The following is a 20,308-nucleotide window of genomic DNA, read 5'->3' on the forward strand; positions in this document are numbered from 1 at the left end:
CCCGCCCGGGGCGTGCCAGCCGCCTGAAGGCCGATCCCGCTCCCCGTCGCCCAATTAAGAGACATCGTTAGCATCAATTAACATGCCCATGCCGTTTATTACTCAGAAACAAAGGTCGCGTTATCTTCCGAGAAAAGTTTCTTGGTTGGATGAACGAACAACTAACTGCTGGTGGAATACTCCAAATGGATGACGGTTTCAATACCGCATAGCCTGGTTTTGGGCAGGTGACGCCTCACCGAGAATCCCATCTCGTTACCTCCCCAAGGCAGTCTTGTTGCACTGGTCAGGCTTCCCGTGAGGGCTGTGCTTCAGGAGAACTTCCCTGCCTGAGGTGGGGGGCCAAGGAAGCCTCCTGCCTGCTTGGTGGCAGCCCGGGAAGGAGCAAGGCCGAGCATCTTCTGGATGTTCTGCAAGAACAACAACAGAGAGCAAGGTAGGTCAGAGTACGGCAAGGGAAGCAAAGAGGAAGAAATCCCGACTGCTCACAAAATAGCTGGGGTTGGAAGGAACCTCTGGAAATCATCCAGTCCAACATCCCCAGCCACAGCAGGGTCACCTGGAGCAGGTGACAGGAACATGTCCAGGTAGGTTTGGAATGTCTCGAGAGAAGGAGACTCCACGCCCACCGTGGGCGGCTGTTCCAGTGCTCTGCCACCCTCATTGTAAAGAATTTCTTCCTCAGGCTGAGGTGGAACTTCTTCTTGTTTAGTTCACAGGTACTTCTCATCCTGTTGCTGGGCACGACTGAAGAGTTTGGCACCATCCTCTTGAAACTCACCTTTGAGACATTTATATGATGAGATTTCCTCCCAGTCTTCTCTCTGGACTAAACAGGCTAAGCTCCAGTAGCCTCTCCTCAACAGAGATGTTCCAGACCTCAAATTATCTCTGTGGCCTCCACTGGACTCTTTCCAGTAGCACCAGTAAAAACCTCCCCACGTGTTTCAACAGATTCAGGTTGTCACCCACATAGTCATAACCCATCTGGCTACTGCATATTGAACCTCTCCCCCTATATGTACAAAACAGCTCAGCATGGAGCCAGACAAAAATGGCTGGGCCATTCTTCCCCACCTCAACAAAAGCCCCTGAACACCAAATCTGTATTTTGGATGAGGATTCTTTCCCATTTTCAGCTACACACCCCACTGTCAGCTGTCTTTACACACACTATTCACATAAAATAGCACTGCAATTTAACTGCAGGGCATGTTCCTGGTGCCTGCTCACGGGCAGACCTTGCAGCCCTCGGTTTTCCCAAATTCCAGAAAGCACTGCTGCTGGTGGCCATGGGAGCTGGAGTCTCCTAATGCAGCTGGAATTTGGGACAGCAGCATGGCAACCAGAGCGTGTGCCAAGTGCAAGTCAGGAGCTTAGTCCCAGAATTAACATGAATGCCAGTGCTGCACACAGAACAATGGGGCGCTGGAGACATGCAGGATAACGGGACGTATGGAGCAAACCCCAAAACCTGACTACTGGGATGACCTCATCTGCATCCAAGCGGGGTGTTTCAGTGGAAAACAACAGACAGGGGAAGAATTAATTAGCAGAACCAGGCATAAGCCAAAAAATCAGAGCAAAATATTTTAAATTGAATGTTTTTCTTGATTTTTGTGAAATTTCTTTTAGATTTCACAACAGTGGAACTACAAAGAGCCATCAGTTCTTTCAGTTTCATCCCTGAGCGGGGAGCTCCCACTCAAGATGCTGCTCCTGCAGTGCTGGCAAAACAGGGACATCTGAGATGCAGGGGAAAGAAGAAAACAACTGTGTCCTCCTCGTGTCACCAGCTGAGTGCTGGCTATCGAGACAACAAAAGGAGGAAGGATTCTCTTCAAGCTGGAGTGTCCTCTCCAAAATAACTGTCAGGATAGGTCAGACAGCAAGGTCACAGAGCTCTTGAACTTTTTTATCATGGAAGTAGAATAAACTAATAAAAAAGAGAGAGAGAAGAAAGAAAAAGGAAAGGCGGGTAGTTTTGCAATTCCACAGTAGCTAAAATAAAATAAAATCAGGACTCATTCCAGCTGGAGATTATGAAAAGGAAGGTTTCAGCCCACACACAAGGAACACATGAAGAGGAATTACATCAGGTTTAGTCCATGGCATACATAAACCAGCCACTGGTTGATGTTCAGCAGATGAATATGTATGAGAGCATTAACTCCTTGCTGTTTGGTGTTCCTTGGATCGCGGCACGGACAGAAAGGAGCAGCCCAGGGACACACCAAGCACAGCAGAGGGTGCTGCAGAGCCAGCAGCCCGCAGGACCGCTGTCCTCTCAGCTTCCTAGCAGCTCACCCGCGGAGCAGACATCCTGGCAGGGATCCATGGAACCAAGGAAGCGTGCACTGCCTCCTCCCCGTTCCTTTTTTCAGGGAGAGAGAGGGGAACTGTGGTGCTAAATTTTATTCCAATTGCTTGAAGACGAAGGGAGATGACAGTCTGTCTGTCTGAATTCCAGACTACAGACACCGTCCAGCATCACTCTTCCATGCAGTTCCCCCCTGCTCTGGAAAGCAGAAAGCGTGGCACACTAGCTCCAAAGCACGTTTTGCTGGACAGCAATCTTGAAATCTACACCTGGAATCACCGAAGATGGGCCAAGGCCCAGCAGAAACCTTGTCCCATCTGCTGTGGGTCACACTGGACAAGGAAATCTGCAGAGTCTACTTCAACACAAGCATGACCATCACCCTCAAGAGCAGGGAGTGAAGACTAAGATTCAGGGTTCCAAATCCCTCATCTGAGCTCTGATCTTTCCTCAAATGACTGCAGGAAGCAGAGGAGCTGCTCCTGCTTTGGTCTTCGAACCCAGAAGGGACCTCAGACAAGGCAGCAGGTGGCTCCCTGCCCTAAGAGCAGGCTCTGTGGGAAAGTGCAGTCCTGGCAGTAGGGATAATTGCTGGCTCCCCTTCCCACTGGGAATAGATTTTGGTGAGAAGCAGCCTAATCTACAGTTCAGATGCGTGTGAAAAGGAAGTGAAGAGCAGCAAACACCCCAGGAAGAGCAGCGTATCCCTCTTCCCAAAGAGCACAGGTGAAGGCTGGGAGCTCAGAACCAGGAGCAGCGACAGAGGATGTAACCCTGACACTGCACCTCCCACCCAGCCCAGCAGCAGTTTCCCAGCTGAAAACCCAGCAGCTCAAGGACCCTTGGAAGGCCTCTCCCAGCAGCCCTCCTCTCTCCAAACAGGAAGGCAGGAGGAACTAGGGGACAGGATTTACGTGCCAGGGAGAGCTGGGAACGGCGCAAAGGAAGTTACTCACTGCGAGGTGACTATTTTGGGAGATACTGGCCAGGTCACAGGCAGAGAAGCTTCCCAGTCAGTGTTTGAAGAGTTTATCACCCCCACATGAAGAGAGTCCCTGATGCTGCTCCTGCCTGTCCCACTAATGTCACTTTAATCACCGCCCAGGCAGTCTCCTACCCCCGCAGACTCCCCTGCATTTCCCACCAGGTCGCTGTTTTTTCACACACACCCGAGTTCCTGCTCTACCTCTGAGCTCCACAGGAACATCTCTCTTCCCTGGCTTTGATGGTTTCACAGGCAGCTCCAGGATTTAAGGAAAGGCTGAGAGACTGTGGTCTCCTTGGTTTGTTCACAACCTTTTCCCTGATTTTTGGTACATCTCCACTCCTCCTCTTGTGTCAGCAGCATCAAGCCAGACACCAACCCCCACAACACTTGTCCTCCCCTGGGCCAGCACCTGTTTTGAAGCCAACCTGGCAAGATTTCCCCTTCTGCACACAGTGAAATACAAAGAATCACAGAGCCTTCACCTCCAAGGTCACTGAAAGCACAAAGTGCAAGTCTTTGGCACCGTTTTAAGCCCTTAATTGCTTTCTTCCCCTCTCTCCCTGCCTGTCACAGCTCTGAAGTCCTCTTCCCAATGCTGTTATCACCTAGGTTCTCTCAAATAGCAATAAAGCCAAGAGCAGGATGCCAGCAGCAATCACAGCTTCAGTTCTGACCTCTTGTGCAAACTGAGGAGCCCCTGCCCTTCCCTCGAGTTGCAAGGAGGAAGGAGCTGATCTGCCTCACAGCTGGAGAAGTGCAGGACTTGTTAACCATGATCACGTAGATAAGGCAGCACTATAAAGATTGCAGTCTCACACCCTTCTCCAAAGCAATAAACTCACTCTCCTCCTCCACAGGGATATCAGCAGGAACTTTAAAGCACAAGGGCAATTTTTTTTTCCCAGAAGTTTCATGGAAAGCTCAATCCACTGCAAAGAGCTTGGCATTTCTGCCTCTTAGTTCATGCCACCCACCAATTTCACCAAATAAAACATCAGGAAATCCCCAGCATTAGAATTCACCACAGGAATGATATTTTTGGACAAAATGTGAGGGATTTTTCAGCAAGAAAATTCCCCAATCAACCCAGTAGGTGCAGAAAAATCTTGCTGGTGGTGCTATTTGCTTTCCTATCATAATCTGCAACACTGAAAAGAAAGGACTTTCCACGGAACAGGTAACGTAGAGCAGCACCAACCAAGACTGCCTGAAGGAACAGCATCAGACCACAGCGTCCCAGGAATTCTGGAAGGTGATCTTAAGAGCTCAATATGTCTGAGTGATTTCAAAGCAGCAAACCCTGCTCTAGTCATTGGGAAGTGAAAGTTTGTCCTGCAGCAAAGACAGTGAGGAGGCCCCTGCCTGGCCTTTGGTGGAGCTGGGCTGCTTGGAGTGAGGGGTGTTGAGATGAACCTCCAAGTGATCCTTTCAGCACAAATGATTCTACAGTTCATTGTCTGCTTTTGCACAGGGCCAGACTGGGATCCATTTCAGCACAAACACCCAATACAAAGGGCTATGGGGAATTCCATCCAGCATGCACTTGGTGACTAAAGGAACTCTTGTGCTACAGAGCTGCTCCATCAAGCTTACGCCAGCTCCTGGCATTACACACCACTTCCCTTTGCTGATCTGCTTGAAGTCTGAGTCCCTCAGTCTAGGTTTCCTTGGCACCCCTGAGGAAAAGCAACAAGAGGGTCAAGGAGAAAAGCACTGAGAATTCAGGAAGTGAATCAAAGAAAAGGGAAATATAAACACAGAAGAGAAGCTAATTTGCAGCTAGTTGCACTAGCATTCATCCTGAGTATATTAACTTATCCCAGCAGCTTGTAGGGAAAGTGGAAAACAAAATAGACTTCTTGTTGTACTGAGAAGGTCCTCTTGTCCTCACCAGCCATTCTGCCACTTGAGCTGCCAGTGAACCTTCCTGAACAGGTCCCTTATCCTCATTGATATCCTCATCCTCTTCCAAAAGATGGGACTATGGAGCTTTGCTGGAGGGATCTGTGGAGCCTACTCTTGGCTTACCATACCAGACCCCCTGTCTGTGTCATGTCCCTAATGCTGGGAGAGACTCAACGCCAAAGGTACAGCTCTTAAGATTCTGAAAAAAAAATCAGGCAGCCAGCAAAAACAGGAAGGACAAACCCAAAAGAGCAGCTTTAACTCTTTCCTCACATTTCTAGCAACTTTATGGATTGATGAAACTTCTACAGAGCTGCAATCCACCTAGGAAGCTGCCCCTAAAAATGCTGCTGTTTGTAAAGATGCACATATTGCTGTAAAAGTAGTAATTACTAAGGAACAGGATTTAGATCAGCTGCTGATGGAGACCAATCTCTTGGTATGGCAATCCACAAACTTATCACACAAGCCAGGAATCCATTTCTGCCAACTCTGTCCCAGAGCCCTGGTATAAGTTTCCAGCCAAGTCTTCCATGCCCATCCAGGACAGCCACTGTTTTAATGATCCCAGCCTAGAATTGCTTTGAATATGAGGCACAGGAATGAAGACAAACACAGAAGCCACAAACAGATTCAAGATTATAGGTGCAATACTCCTCTTCCTGGATGGGGATATGCTTCCCCTGCTCCAGGGAAAGCGTACTCACCTGTCTGATTGACATGGTGCAGAGAATGTAGAGGAAGATAAAGGAGCAGTCGGTGTAATCCTCACCCAGGAGGTTGCGGTGGGAGAGACCTTGGATGTATGAGAGGGGGATAAACGGAAGCTTTGCCACCACTCGGCCGTCAAATCTGGAAAAGAGAGCACTGGGTCACCACTGGAGACAGCAGAAGAGCTTTTGGATGTAGAAAGAACAAGTGAGCATCTTCAACAGGCCGCCAGAGCAGGTAAGACCACATGCAAGGCTAAAAGGCCTTGCTGCCTTCTCCAGCCCCTCTCCATACACTACACCAAGGAGGATGAAGACATCTCTCTCTCCAAGCCCTCCACAGGGTAGGATTCCCTTAGGAACAGTTTTACCATAATCAAAGTGTTTCCTAGTGATTTAAGTGCTCAGTTGGACAAGCTGCTGATTTGTGAAATCTTGGTGTTTTGCAGTTTCCTGGTGCATTTTATTTCTAAGTCAGATTTAGCAGATCACTTCCCAGAACACAGTCAGCCCTTCAATAAAAGATGAATGACCGTCACCCCGCTGTACTGCAGTTACTGCAACAAGACAGACCCTTTGCTTGAAGCAAAGCAGCATTTTTTAAACCAGAGCATAAATCAAAGACACCTTTTCCTTCCCCGGAGCAGCTGTGCTCCTCAGGATGCACAAGAGAGCCATCAACAGAACACTTCATAGCCCCAGTTTCTCTGCATTAGCTATGGAGATGCAGGCAGTGCAGAGGCAGGATGATACCGCACATTCCGAGCGGCATGTCCTGCTCCTGGAACCCCTCCAGGCCCACATTCCAGGGCATCAGGCAGAGTGTGAATTTTGGCCAGTTTGCAAAGATTTCTCCCAAGCCAGACAGTCGACTCAATCTTTTGATGTAGATGTGTATGATGCCTCATCAGCATGTGCATATTTGGATGTTATTTTCTCTGCATGTGCTGATTTTCGAACAGGTGTTTCTTGTTTCAAGAGATCCTAAATGAGCCTTCTTTCCTGTGGAGATGCATTCACACAGCCACAGCTCAAACACACGCCAACTTTGTTTACATCTCACAGGCAGTTTGGCAAAAGAGCTCGGAACGGATGTTTATCTCCCTGGAACATCCCCCAGCGGCTTCGAATTCTGCGTTATTCCTGCTGTGAGAATGACAAGTACTCCAGCAGGAGCACCCTGAGGTACCTGCTTTTAATTCCAGCAGGTTTTCACAGCTATCAAGGGGTACCGGAATGCACAGCTCTCAGAGTAAGGCAGGGAAGTGATTGCATGAAAAAGTTCCTGGCAAGAGAAAACTGAGACACACAGAAGGTAATTTCTGCCCCAGGTGAAATCCCTGGTGGCTTGGAGGCCACTGCTGCTGCAGATCTCACTGCCATAATGAACCTTTTAAGCCACAACAGGCACTCAGCTGTTTGTCTTGGGCACAGCATTCTGCTCTTTGGGTTTAAACCAGCCTTGCAGACACTTCCACATCCTTTCAGCACGGTCCCACCTGCTGCCCCAGTGCTGCTGACACTCCAGGAATGACAGCAGGGAATCACCCCAGTGATTTCCAGTTTGACTAAGGGGCACTCGGCAACGGTGAGGTGCTCAAGACAGAGTAGCAGCACCTGCAAAGCACCTGTCCAAAGGGTGCTGCTTCTACGCAATTCCTGCTCTTTTTTTCCCAGCAGCCATGAACTCATTCAAGAACAGGAAAAGCAGCAAATGTGGCCACAGCCATTGCGGGTGTCAGCCACCCTTTTTTTCCTTTTCCTACCACACCCACAGTGCCTCCATGGATACTCCTGCTGCTCAGATTCCCTCTGAAGAAAGAGGCAGTTAAATAAAAGATATGGCCAAAGGTTCACATCAATTCTTCGTTCAGTACTGTGGTCTCTGTGGACTGGAATCCTCAAGAGAGGAATAAGACAAGTAAACTTGGTAGAAGTTTATTGGTTTCTTCTACCTTAATTTTTTTTAATTAATATTTATGGAAGGAGGAGCCATATAGAATTTAATCCAAATCAACCCCTTCCTAAAGTGCTTAACAAACTTTCTCTTCTGTAGTACTTGTTAGTCACAGAATACACAGAGCAACTACCTCTTCCCCCTCTAAAAAGTGGGCACAGTGGGGTAAATGTTTTTTAGTTCATTTTTCAGTTTTCTTCAGGGGCAGGAGCTGCTGTTTGTATTGTACACAAAGAGCAAGGCAAGCACGTGGAGGTCTCAAGTGCAACCCTACAAATGCCCCCTGAGATCCCTCATTGCTCATGATGCACCTCCAGCCCTGCTCAGGGCTGCAGTGAAATGAGACATCACTGACTCAAGACTGTACCCAAATTTTAAAATCCTCCAGTGCTGGGTTGCTTTGCTCTGCCCAGAATGCTCAGTGCTGAAGTCTGACTAAGCTGAATAAATAATGGATCCACACAGTAGCACTTCTGTTATTATGTTACCCCATGTTTGCAATTTATCCACCCACAGATCTCCAGTAAAATAACAATTGACTGTATCCTGGGGACTGCCAGCACAGAAGCCAAAGGCTTTGGTGCCCAAGAATGTAAATTCCTGTGTGCAGGGCAAGGGTATTGCCCAGATATCAAGCAGCCTCCTAAAGGTTATCCTAACAATATGCATGTCATCTTCAGACTTAACAGTCAACAGTTCATCTTTCAAGCGAGTCAAGCTTTAAAAGCCAAGCACAGCCTTTCAGATTTCCATATCTGAAACAAAGATGTCTATAACCGTGCAAACCAGTCTGGGGCTTCTTGTCTGTTTGCTTTTTTAAACTACACCTACCCCAGGTCACTTCTAAAACAAATTAAGCTTGGAGCCCATGCCTGGACCTGTTTATATCTGGACTCTGATTACCTCAAGTGGGGCAACAACAAAACTCTGCAATTACAGCTCATTTCCAAGGGAGCTGACCCAGTTTTGTCTGCAAGAGCATTCTTTGGTCACACCATTACAGCAAAGCCAAAGCAGCTGAAGACTGAAGATGTTTGCCTGACATGCACCAAACTTGCCCTAACCAGGACGTTCCCGTGCAGAAAAGATATTAAAGCTGTGTCTAGACTGAATGCAATTTGTTTGATTTGGTTGTGTTCAGGACTCAGTGTTCCCTCTTGAGCAGAACGTGCATGTGACGACCAAACCACCACATCTTCACATGAAATGTCCATTTATTTATTTATGGTTCTCGGCTGGACAGTGTCACTCCTAACACTTCAAGTGATGAAGGGAAGGTGGAAAATATGTTCACCATAAAAATTTCAGGAAAAAAAGTCCAGGAAGTTGATACTTACATGGAGTTGAACATTCCCATCAAGGCAGTGAAGCAGAAGCCGATGGCAAACATGGATTTCATCCGAACCTGCCAGCAGAAAGGTCAGAGATACTTAAAACAACAGGCCCACACTGAGGTATTATGAGCTCACACCCTTAAAAACAGGTTTTGTACAGATCACTGAAATCAACAGGGAAAAAGGATGACCCGGGAGACAGAGGGGTTGTAAAAGTGGCTGGAGAAATCCCAGAGAGACTGGGTACAAAGGCAGCCACAGTGTGGACCACTGATGGGAACCACTGCTTCAGGGATATAAAACCAAAAAGTGCTCAAGATTTGTCCTGTCCCCTTGCACAGGCTGGTTTTATTTTTTCCTTAAGCTTATAAAACCCATCAGGGGATCTTTACAACGACCAAAGTTATAGGAAGCCACAAAACTTAATTCGACTTTGAAAAACATCATGGAGACTTATAAAAATGAAAATAGCTAAGGTTTGGCAAGAGATGAGGCAATAACTCTGTGGCTCATACTAAAATCTGTAGTTATTAGAGAAAATCCAGAAGGACCTATCCAGAGGAAAAGCAGCTTTGTCTACCAATTGAACAAAGTCCTTCTCTTGGAAAACTGACTGAAATCTTCAGCAGTTGGGAACTGGCTTTCAATTTTCATACCATTGACAAATCCCTGTTGTTATTCTTCAGTTTCTCTTCTTGTCTCTCTGGAAAGACAAAAACAACAGTTATAATCAGTTATGTCAACCTAGAAACCAGAGTGTTTTCATTTCCAGGAAAACTTAACCTCTTTGGCTCTCCAAACAAATAACACTTCCAAAATCAACTCCAGCTCTCTTTGCCAGACAGTAGAAAGTGAAAAACTGTACATAGCTAACCGCTTCTCCACCACAGCAACATGCAGCAAGTCAGGCACAAAGAGAGGAGGCGGCTGGAATCACACATTCAGCACTTTTGAAATAAATGCACCCAATGTCAGATTTGCTAACTCAACCAACTCACACAGGAGCATGAGCACTGCTGCCAGTGCAACAAAAACAGTGCCCCTCTATCACAGTTCCCAAAGGGAGCAGTGATCAATTTGCTGCACACTATCATAAATACATTGAATAAGTAAGGATTTCCTTTTGGAGGTCTCAAAAGGGAAAAAAACATGCACAGAGCTGGGAGCTGCACCTCAGCAACACCAAAATCCTGCTGGGCTTAGTAAAGAATCCTGCACCCTTCTCACACCTAGGAGATTCTCCAAAGAGGAAAGAGATTTCGTACATGCAATTCAGTAATGAGTGTATTACTGTGCTTTGCAGGAAATACTTGGGAAATTTAGTCTGTCCTTAAATCACCACGGACTTCAAAGATACTCGGATGTCCGAGAGGGCATTTTCCCTGTCCCTCACTGCAAGGCTGCTCTGGCCCTCAGCATTATCCACCATCTGTCACCTTTCCTGTCCCATGTCCCCAACCATGCCTTGTGCTCCTCCGACCAAGGATCCGGAGGGGCAGCCAGGGCTGGGAAGCAACAGCCAGCTGAAGTAAGGAGTGGGCAATGATGGAATAGCCAAAGAACACATGAGTGAAGAGGGGAGGATGCAGAGGGACTGCCAAGGGCTATCCAGCATGGGAATTTCAAGGGATCCCCACTGATGTGTCAGTATATGAGGCCCACAGCTCAGAAGCTCCACAATTCTCTCCCAAGCCCCTGCTGAGCACAGGGACTCACAGTCAGTGTTATGAAAAGCAACAGAAACACCCCCATCCAAATCCTTAGAACCCTCTTTGCTATTTCCACTTGCTCCTAACTACAGACCATCCCCTCTGGCAGGAACCTTCCAGACACCTGCTTCCTGAGCCAGGTGGAAAGTTGTGTCCTGGGACATTTCAGCAACCACAGGCCAGCTCTTCAGGAATCACATTTGGCACAAATACTTGTTTTTTCCCCTCTGCTGCATAACTAACCTTCTATTTAGGTGGGCTAAAGGTTACACAGAGGAAAGAAGGCAGCTCTGATTGCCCAATATATCTGACCTGTCTCACCCATTTCTACAGATTCAAAATGAACATGTTCTGGGTGATCTACCAACTTTTATAAATGGTCTATTCCTGCCCAAATCACACATAAACAGCCTGTTAAGCCCTTTGCTGGGTAGTTTACAGTTGGCTAAAGGCACAGAGAAAGAGGTTAACAAGCAGCTGCTGGAGTCCAAAGTCATCTTACTCTGCTCATTGGAACGCAAACCATGATGATACAGGGACAGAGATTCGCCAGGACTGGGGGTTTTTATTTTGTTTTAGTTTTGCTGTCCATGTGTGGACTCCTGAGAACATCACTGTCTTTTCTTCCAGAAGCACATGGACACAGAAAGCAGTAGCAGGTTTAAGCTAACAAATCATCTCTTTAAACTGAAATGACAGAAGGCTACACCAATGCTAAAGGTGTCCTGTTCCAACAGTGCCCAAGGTGATTCAGACACAATGTGACAATCAGTCCATTTTACAGCCAAAAATAAAGATTTTTAAGCAGGAAACACCAAATAAATTAAGCCTTCCCAAGCAACTTTCCCCCATCTCCTTGTGCACATGCATGATTCATCCCTTATGAAACCAAGTAATATCATCCACACACCTCCTGTCTTATTCTGTGCACAGAACAGATGGCAACTGAGGCAGGTCTGTACCACAGCTGTTACTTATCCATAAATCCCCAGCTCAATATTTACTTTTTGTTAACTAAAATGGCAGAACTTGGAAGAACTCCAGCACAAGTAGATTTGCTGTGGCAACAATGCCCCATCTTGCAGAATGATTTGACATCCAGTAAGTTACTGAGATCAGAGATTTCAAAACCATTTAACAGCTGTGAGTCATTTTCTGGGAGTCCAGTGTGACATTCAGAGTCTGTTTTTTCACAAACACCAAGAAGTCATCTTTGCCTGAGCACAAATTAAACACTGAAGTTATGCAGCAGTTGTAAAAAACAAAACAAAACAAAACCACCAAAACAAAACAAAAAAAAATCAGTGTCAGAATCTTAGGCTTGGCCAGCAAGCATCACAGCAAACAAAATCAGTGGTCGTTTCCTAGGTTCTGATCTTTGTCCCTTTGTGCTTTGTTTTTGCATCTGCAAAACAAGATTATTTCAGTGTATAAAAATTGGTGGAGCATCTGAAGTCCTCAGATTCTACTGTTTATTGGTTTAGTCCAAGCACAAGTAAAATATTGTCTGCTAGGAACACAGCTTGGATGGTGCCCTGCAAAAAAGTCATTGTCACACCTTTTTTTATTTAATGTTATCTGCATATGGTCGCTTTCAAAGTTGCTTATCCACCAGAGTCCATCCCACAAAGGGATTAGTCAAGATTAGGAATTGAAATGCACAAGAGGAAGCATTTTGGCTCCTGTCCCTTCAGGAATTTAAGGACAACAGGTTTTCTACCTAGGAAGAACTGTTTGAAGATCTGTTTATAATTCCCAAGCTTTGTACAGATCAAATGATTAATCCAGCTACCTGGTGTTACAGAGGAATGAGGAAACCAACTCCCAGGAGCTCTCAGAAGTGTTCCTGCCACAACCTCTGTTATAACTTAACTGAGCCTTGCTGCACGTTGCAAGTCTTGCAGATAGCAGATCCTCCTAAAACCTCTAAACATCTCTTTACCCTCCTCTTGCTTAGTTCAGTACTTGGAGAGTTACCCTTACCCAGAAAGAATTCACCTTACTGACAACGAAAAAGAATGGAAAAATAAATTGTTGCCTAAAGTTGAGCAAAACTGATTTATCAAAATTGAAATTAATCTAAGCACGGTTACAGTTAACATGAACATCTTCAGCTCTAAAGTGTTCAAATGAAGGGAAAAAAAAAATACTCCAAATCATAATTAGATTCCTATAGCTACAGCAAGCTGCCATGCACTGCAGCAAAGAGCTTTGGCAGCTGAAAGTAGTAACAGCCATGGATATCAAGGCTAAAATGGGAGAAAAAGTCAGGGAGCTCAGCAGGAGGTGATCACTGCTCCTCTCAGTCATCCACCCATTTGATCAAAACCATCAGGAGGCTGGGAATCTCCTGCCTTGGAAGAGTAAGGTAAATGAATAAATAGCCTTGAATGAAGGAAAGGATAATCACTTCCATCAGTTTCTCAACTTTCCACCATTCTTGAAGCACCACTCTTACCTATCTTCTTTTTCTGCTGTCGGCCTGCTGATTCAGTTATCGTTTCCTTCTTCTTTTCCACTGCAAAATGAAAGGATACTCCATCATTTCTGCACAGTGATACCACCACTCCTTTTCCACACACCAAACAAAACATTTTATTCCTCTGCAGAACAGGGGCACAAAAGGTAGCTAAGCAGGACTAAGAACATGTTCAGAATCAATAAATTATCAACTACCAAGGCTGATTACATCAATCACTTAAATACTATAACAAATAAATTTCAAAACCCTGGATAAGATACAAACCTATTTAAAGGGTTAATTTTGAACTCTGTCAAGAGCCCAAACCATTGTGGACTGAGCAGTCTGCAGACAATTTTGGCTCAAGTGACCCTTGCTGATTTGTCACTAGTATCATTCATTCCAATTGCTTTTGATTCAGCAAGTGGAATGAAAAGAGCTTTGTGGCAATCTCTGCTCCCGGTTATCTGCAGTGGGAAGCAGAATACAGGAAAGTCTGTGTTCTCCTACATCCCTTCTTCACAGGCAGGCATTCTCAGGGGAAATGCTGTCCAAGCAGGCAGCCACAGCCTCTCCGTTCTTCAATTCATCAGTACTGAAGTATTCCCAATATTTTAAAGCAGAAGCCTAAGGTCAGAGGTGCTAAAAGCCCAAATCAGACATGCACCGAGCACCCGGCACCAACCACCACTGCAGCAAAGCAGGCCAGCAGAGCCAGCACAGGGAAACGGGAACACAGAAAATGTGCTGCTCAGCTGCAAAGGACGTCCTGGGACGGCAAAAAGGGCTTTTCCAGGAAGCAAGCGACATTTTCATTCAAGTCCTCTAACAAGAGTACTCCAGGAGGCAAGGATGATGAAGCACGACCATGGTCTAACAACAGAGAGCAGCCCTTTTTTGCTTTAAACTTTATGCGAACTGCATGTACCATACCTACTCTACCAACAAAGAGCTTTGGCTCACTGTTAGCTCACGACTGCTGGGGCTCCCCTCCCTCGTGAAGTACCAGCTCAGCACACACCTTCCAGCCCTGATTTCAAAGCCCAGAGGAAATGAAGACAGCCAACCTTCCAAGCCACACCAGGTTTGTAGAGCTGCTCTATGAAATGCCTGTGAGTCAGTCCCAACTGCTCAGAAAATCACATCAGCCCGAACAAGTCACCTCAACATTATCTCTCCATTGCAATGGAGTGAGAGACAATTGCTTTTCCCAAAGAACAGGAGGATTTCTGGTGGGCAGGGAGGAAAACAGGGAGCTTGTGTCCCTAGGGAATACTGGAGAGAGGTGTCAGATGACATAGCGCACCCAGAGCTCACAGAACACTGTCTCCATAACCTTCCTTATGCCAGTTCCAGCTGGGGAAAGCCCATCAGTCCACCTCTGGTCCATAACCCCACGGCCCCAGCTCTAGACAGTGCTATTAAGCCTTATGCTGAGCCCGAGGAACTCCTGGCCTCAATTCCCTCAGGACTGGCCGTGGGAACATCCATGTCAACACACCAGAAATTCCAGGGACAGCCTTCAAGCCTTGCACATTTACCCCTCCATTCACCCAGAAGAATCCCTGCAGCAGCCTCAGCTAACGCCGAGCCTCTCCCTAGGAAGGAGAGGACAGGAAGAGATGAAATTAAGGAGTAACAATGTCTGCTCAAGCACACTACCCAGCTCCTTTGTTTTTGCAAATCCTAAGGCTCAGAGCTCTCCTGGGAGAGCTTAAAGGTCTCAAATGTGTTTTTTCCTGTTTCAGATGTGTTAGATAACAGTTGAAAGGTGTGGCTCAAGTGGTCCACTTGGCAAGTTGTAAGCCCTCAGGTCAGCCAGCTGTCCTCAGCACAAGAGGGGAAGGGAAAAAAATTCAGCAAAGCTGAGTTTTTACTGACTCCTTATTCAGCTTTACCTCTATTTTTTTCTTGTTGTTGGGGGTGGGGAATCAAACAAGGATATCAGAAACTAATTGAGATGCATGAACCTCACATCCCTCCCTTCACAGATGATAGCTGAGATACCAGGAGAACTATAAAAGCAAACAGCATTAAACTCTTACAGCAATCATTAAGCCCTAGAGACCAAGCCTGCTAACTGCTTTTGGAATTGAACAGCACAAACACGAGAGGACACCAAGTTTGCAGCTGGGTTTCAACTCCTTCTCTAACTTGCTCTTCTGGGGCTAATTCCATCCCACACACAGGACAAGTGGGATTCAAGTGAGGCAGGCAAAGATGCAATCCCCATCTGCTCCTGCTGTGGTGTCAAAAGTCCCTAACGATGGAGCTGTGACACAAACACGACTATGCATCAACTCCTCAGCTTAAACTGCCCAGGGGAAGGCTGGAATAAGCTGGACTGGTAAGAGCAGTATGTGATAATATTGTTCTCTCATGCATTACAGAGCACTGACATCACGATGAGATATTTCTAAGGTAAAACCAGCTCTATTTTGGCCCCAGCTGTTGTGTGCTGTCTCTCACTGCTGTAACTTGGGTAGGGTGCACACAGTTGAGGTTGAAAGACCAGAATTTCTCCTCGGCAACTTGGCTTCTGACACAGACAGGTCCATTTAAACACTCGGTGCTCCCTCCTGTTAACCATTTCCCTTAATATTTGATGCACATCTTCTGACTGCTCATCCTCCACTCCATTTTCCCTCCTTTCCCCATCCAAACCTCCTCTCTATAGAACGAACCTGGGACTTATTTCCTAATATTTCCTAACCTATTTGCTTCCAGTTTAATAATAATAATAATTTGGTTTTACATCAGCTGATTGCTCAGACCTTTCCATGATGGCTTTGTCTTTACTCATCCCCCACCATTAATCACCACTTTTAATCTTTACATAAAATGCTTTTTCCTCGTGGTATTCATTATTCAGCCCTAGTTCTTTCTTTCCACAGACCTCAAATCCTCCTCTTTGCCCCTGAAAGGCAGAAACTGCATCTTTGAATGTATTTCAGACATTTATTTCAGACACTAGCTTCTCATGTGCAGAGAAGAAGATGCCAGTACCAATCTCTTACTCCCTCCTGTCCTTCATGGACAGGAGGGGCAATTTACACAAGGCAAAAGGTCTTTGACTGAGCTTCTTCCAGCAAAAGACCAGAATAAGGACAGAAATAAGCCCCTGGTGAGTACTTACATTTCTTGCTCTGCTTTTCCACTTCAGCCTTTAATCTTTTGTATTTGTCTGTCCGATAAACCAGCACCCAAGTTATACCTGAAACAAACACTCAGCCAGTGACGAGGGAAGTCAAAACCCCCTGCAATAATGCTGATACAAGGGAGCAAATCCACGTGCAGAAATTAAACTTTATATCTACAAGACCCCGTTATATCACAGCCAAAGCACCAGCAAACTGCACCATCCCCTTCCTTCAAATCTCCATTCCGAGTTCCATGTAAAATGGAACTGTAAAATAAACCGTGAAACGAGCTGTAGGTTTAAAACTGAGACAAGTTTTTAGGTTTTACTTTTATTGATAAACCTGCTTTGCAGGTGTGGGATGAAGATCTGGGGACAGAAGGACGAAGGGGATTTGGGGGTACAGCATGATGTCAGAAAGGGGACCTGTGACTTGTGACTACCCCAAAAGGCACCTATCCAACACTTCCTTAAAAAGTTACCTCTATTTCAAACATTGAAACATAAAACACCTTTCAAGCAGCTTAAACCACCATCCCTGCAAGGTCAGGCGATTTCTTCACATCCTTCCCATAACAGCTATGGGGGAAAACAACTACGTCCTTTCACCCTCCCTCCCGGAGGGAATAACCCCAATTCCCAGCGTTGTTCGGGGAGGGGATTCACCGCTGTCCCCTCCGTGAGGAAGTTCAGGTGACCCCGAGCCACCGAGCCCCGTTTCACGGCCCCGCCTCCCCATGTCCCCCAATGCCGCCCCCTTCCCCCGCTCCCGGGAGCCGCCGGCCGCGCCCCGCCCGGCTCACCCTCGGCCAGCAGCGCGGTGCAGACGGAGATGAACACGATGAGGAGGGTGTCGGCGAACATGGTGCTCATGGTGGTGCCGCCGCCCCCGAGCCGGTAACACCGCCGCGCACCCGGAAGTGCACCCGCCACCCGGAAGCTGACTCCCTGTTGCCTAGCAACGCCCGGAAGCGACCACATGCACTTCCGGCGGGCGCCGCCGGCTGAGCGAGGAGCCGCGGGAAGGGCGAGGGGAGGGCAAAGGGCTGCTAACACCACTCTGATTGGGCGAGAAGGCTGTCAATCTGTTAAACGCGACAGCGGACCCTGCGCTGATTGGGCAATGCAGTTGTCAATCGTGGCCGCGGGCTCCGCCCCGCAGTGGGGCTGAGGGAAGATTGTTGTCATGGCGGGGTCTGTGCCCAGCTCCTGCCGCAGCACGCCCGAGTCCCCCCACACCGGGCCGTAGTGAGGCCGCGCCCGGTTCAGGGCTCGCGGAGGGGTTCACAGAGTCAGTTAGGTTGGAAAAGACCTCTGCGACCGTCCCGAGTCCAACATGGGACCCAGCACAACCGTGGCACCAAGTGCCGTGCCCGATCTTTCCTTAAACAGCTGCAGGGACGGTGACTCCATCGCCTCCCCGGGTAGCCCGTTCCGATGTCTAATCACCCTTTCTGTGAAAAAATTCATCCTAATGTCCGACTTAAACCTCCCCTAGTGTAGTTTGACACTGGGTGGGTGTCTGCCCTCCCTGCGCCTTGCCCGAACCCGCTTGCCAGAGAAGATGCACAAGGCGTTTGCTCACAAAAAAAGGTCGGCTTGGAGAAGCCTCCGTGATTTCTCCAACTCTGCCCTGGGTTAATTTGCCGGGGAGTGGAAGGAAACGATCTTTAATGTCCTTTTCATTTCAGTGTCCAAACTCTTCTAGGGTTCTGCCACTCTGTGAATACCCTGTTAGTGCATCTCACCAGGAGACACCTGGGCTCAGATATTTAGGAATATCGCTAACCAGGGGCTGTTGCTGTCCCACACGCTCCTTGTACAGGCAGCAGTGGAGTACAGCACTCTGTGATTCACAGGGAATTAAATCTCCCATTGCTCGTGTGTGTAAAATATTCATGTACGGGATGGGACTATGAAGTGCATTAATGAGGACAGCGCAATAATGGCAAGGATTTGGCAGGCAAATTGACTTTTATTGAGGCTCCAGTGATTACACCTGGAGCAGCAGAACTAGACCAAACCCAGGGGTTGTAATGGGGTGAGGAGACCTAGAAAGCAGAAATACAGAAAAGGAAACAGGGCAGGCAGGGAAGGGCAGGTTTGTGCCTGTCCTTACGTAACGGAGGAGTTTGCTGTCGGTGACAGTGGTGCACTGTGGGATTACACGGGCAGAGCTGAGCGAAAAACAGGGAGAGGAAAAAACCTACCGCCCTTAAATTAAACACACCATTCAGAAAGAGGGTGAGGAACTGTAGCTCGGAGAAAACAGTGCAAGCAGCGAGCGAGGGCGTGAGGTCAGAGAGCAAACAGCCTCTCCGAGCCTGCGGACAGGCACACGAGGAAACCAGAGAGCCACGTGTGTGCAGGTGGCGGAGTCAGACGTCACCGAGAGGTGCAGCTACGCGCCGCAGGAAAAGTCCCGGCAACCGTGTCCGAGCACGGGGAACTTCCTGCGACATCAGGGCAGAACTGAGAACGGGATGTCAGCAAAACGGGACCCAGAGCCATAGGGGAGACGGGGATGAAACTGAGGGTGGATATTTCCGTTTGGGGTGAGCAGCAGGAAGATGTTGACAGCTGGTGATGCGGCAGGGCTTGTGATATACAGAAAAAATTCTTCCTTGTGAGGGTGGGGAGGCCCTGGCACAGGTTGCCCTGATGGTTGCCCCATCCCTGGAAGTGCCAAGGCCAGGTTGGACAGGGCTTGGAGCAACCTGGGACAGTGGACGGTGTCCCTGCCCACGGCAGGGGGCTTGGAATGAGATGAGCTTCAAGGGCCCTTCCAACCCAGTGCATTCTGTGATTTTATATTCTTTTGTGCCACCTCATGCCGTTCCCTGTGCTGTATGCCATCCTCCACCCTCTCTCCCTCTCTTTAGAGCTCCCCGATTTTCCTGGCTGAGAGATGTATCAGCATCTATCAAAGCAGTATTTTGAAATACTTTCTCTTATGCTGCTGTGGGAAATGATTCACATCGCATCACTTAATGATACTGAATGGAGATTTTTTGGCAGATGCAGGCCAGGAGGAGATGGTCAGTGACATGAACCTCTTTCCTCTGCAGTGTCCCTGCTTTGAACTGGAGGTAGAGGTGACAACAGGCTTTTTGTAATTTCATCCTGTCACTTTGAATCACACCGGGATCCTTATCAGCAGATCCCTTTTTCAGACAACACACGGCATATTACCCTCAATGGCATTTCCTTTTCAAAACAGCATTCTGGGCTTTGATCAACGTGTGAAGGACAGATGAGAGTTGGGTGCTGTCTGATTTGATCTACCAGCCTGGGATATGAGAAAAAGGAAGGCATTTGCATAATACATCGCTCTGGTTACATGAGTCAGGGGCTGGTGTAGTCTACAAACTTTCTAGATATAGAAGTGGTAATATTTATGGAGGCAACCTTGAAACCAGACTAGAGACACATAATCCCAGTAGGTTTCATATACTGAAGACTCCAAACTTAAACTGAACAAAAGGTTCAGTTGCCTTGCACAGTGTGTTAGTGACCAGCAGCCAGTAAAAGGGTGTGTGAAATTCTCAGTTTAGAGGAAAGGTGCCATCTGAAACTAACTAGGACTTGGATTTGGTTCACTTCTAGTTCACAGCCCTGGCCTGGTTTTGAAAGAGCCATTAACCCGACCTTTGCAAGTTCTCCTTGTGTCCTGTATAAATAAACCTTAGCTCAAACCCCTCCAGGGCCCATCAAGAGGCATTTACTTCTCCTTCCCCCTGCAGGTGTGTCAGCCCCTGCCACATGTCCAGCAATAAGGGGACCTG

General features: G+C 47.4%; 1 protein-coding gene across 4 annotated transcripts; it reads right to left on the reverse strand.

Annotated features, from left to right (window-relative positions):
• Nucleotides 1-77: 77 nt before the first annotated feature.
• TMCO1 (transmembrane and coiled-coil domains 1) lies at nt 78-17,460 on the reverse strand. Of its 4 annotated transcripts, none has more exons than XM_040072403.2 (7): nt 17,327-17,460; nt 16,521-16,598; nt 13,382-13,441; nt 9,871-9,917; nt 9,218-9,285; nt 5,921-6,065; nt 78-410 (listed from the first exon to the last, which is right to left on the reverse strand). In XM_040072403.2, exons 1-7 carry the CDS (start codon nt 17,394-17,396, stop codon nt 312-314), a joined length of 567 nt encoding a protein of 188 aa, XP_039928337.1. In that variant the 5' UTR covers nt 17,397-17,460; the 3' UTR covers nt 78-311. The 4 variants fall into 4 exon arrangements, with proteins under 4 accessions (XP_039928337.1, XP_039928338.1, XP_039928336.1 ...); XM_040072404.2 differs by lacking the exon at nt 78-410 and adding an exon at nt 1,119-4,984; XM_040072402.2 differs by lacking the exon at nt 78-410 and adding an exon at nt 2,045-2,518.
• Between the last annotated feature and the right edge of the window lie 2,848 nt (nt 17,461-20,308).

This window comes from Hirundo rustica, chromosome 9 (genome assembly GCF_015227805.2).
Source record: "Hirundo rustica isolate bHirRus1 chromosome 9, bHirRus1.pri.v3, whole genome shotgun sequence".
Taxonomy (NCBI): Eukaryota; Metazoa; Chordata; class Aves; order Passeriformes; family Hirundinidae; genus Hirundo; species Hirundo rustica.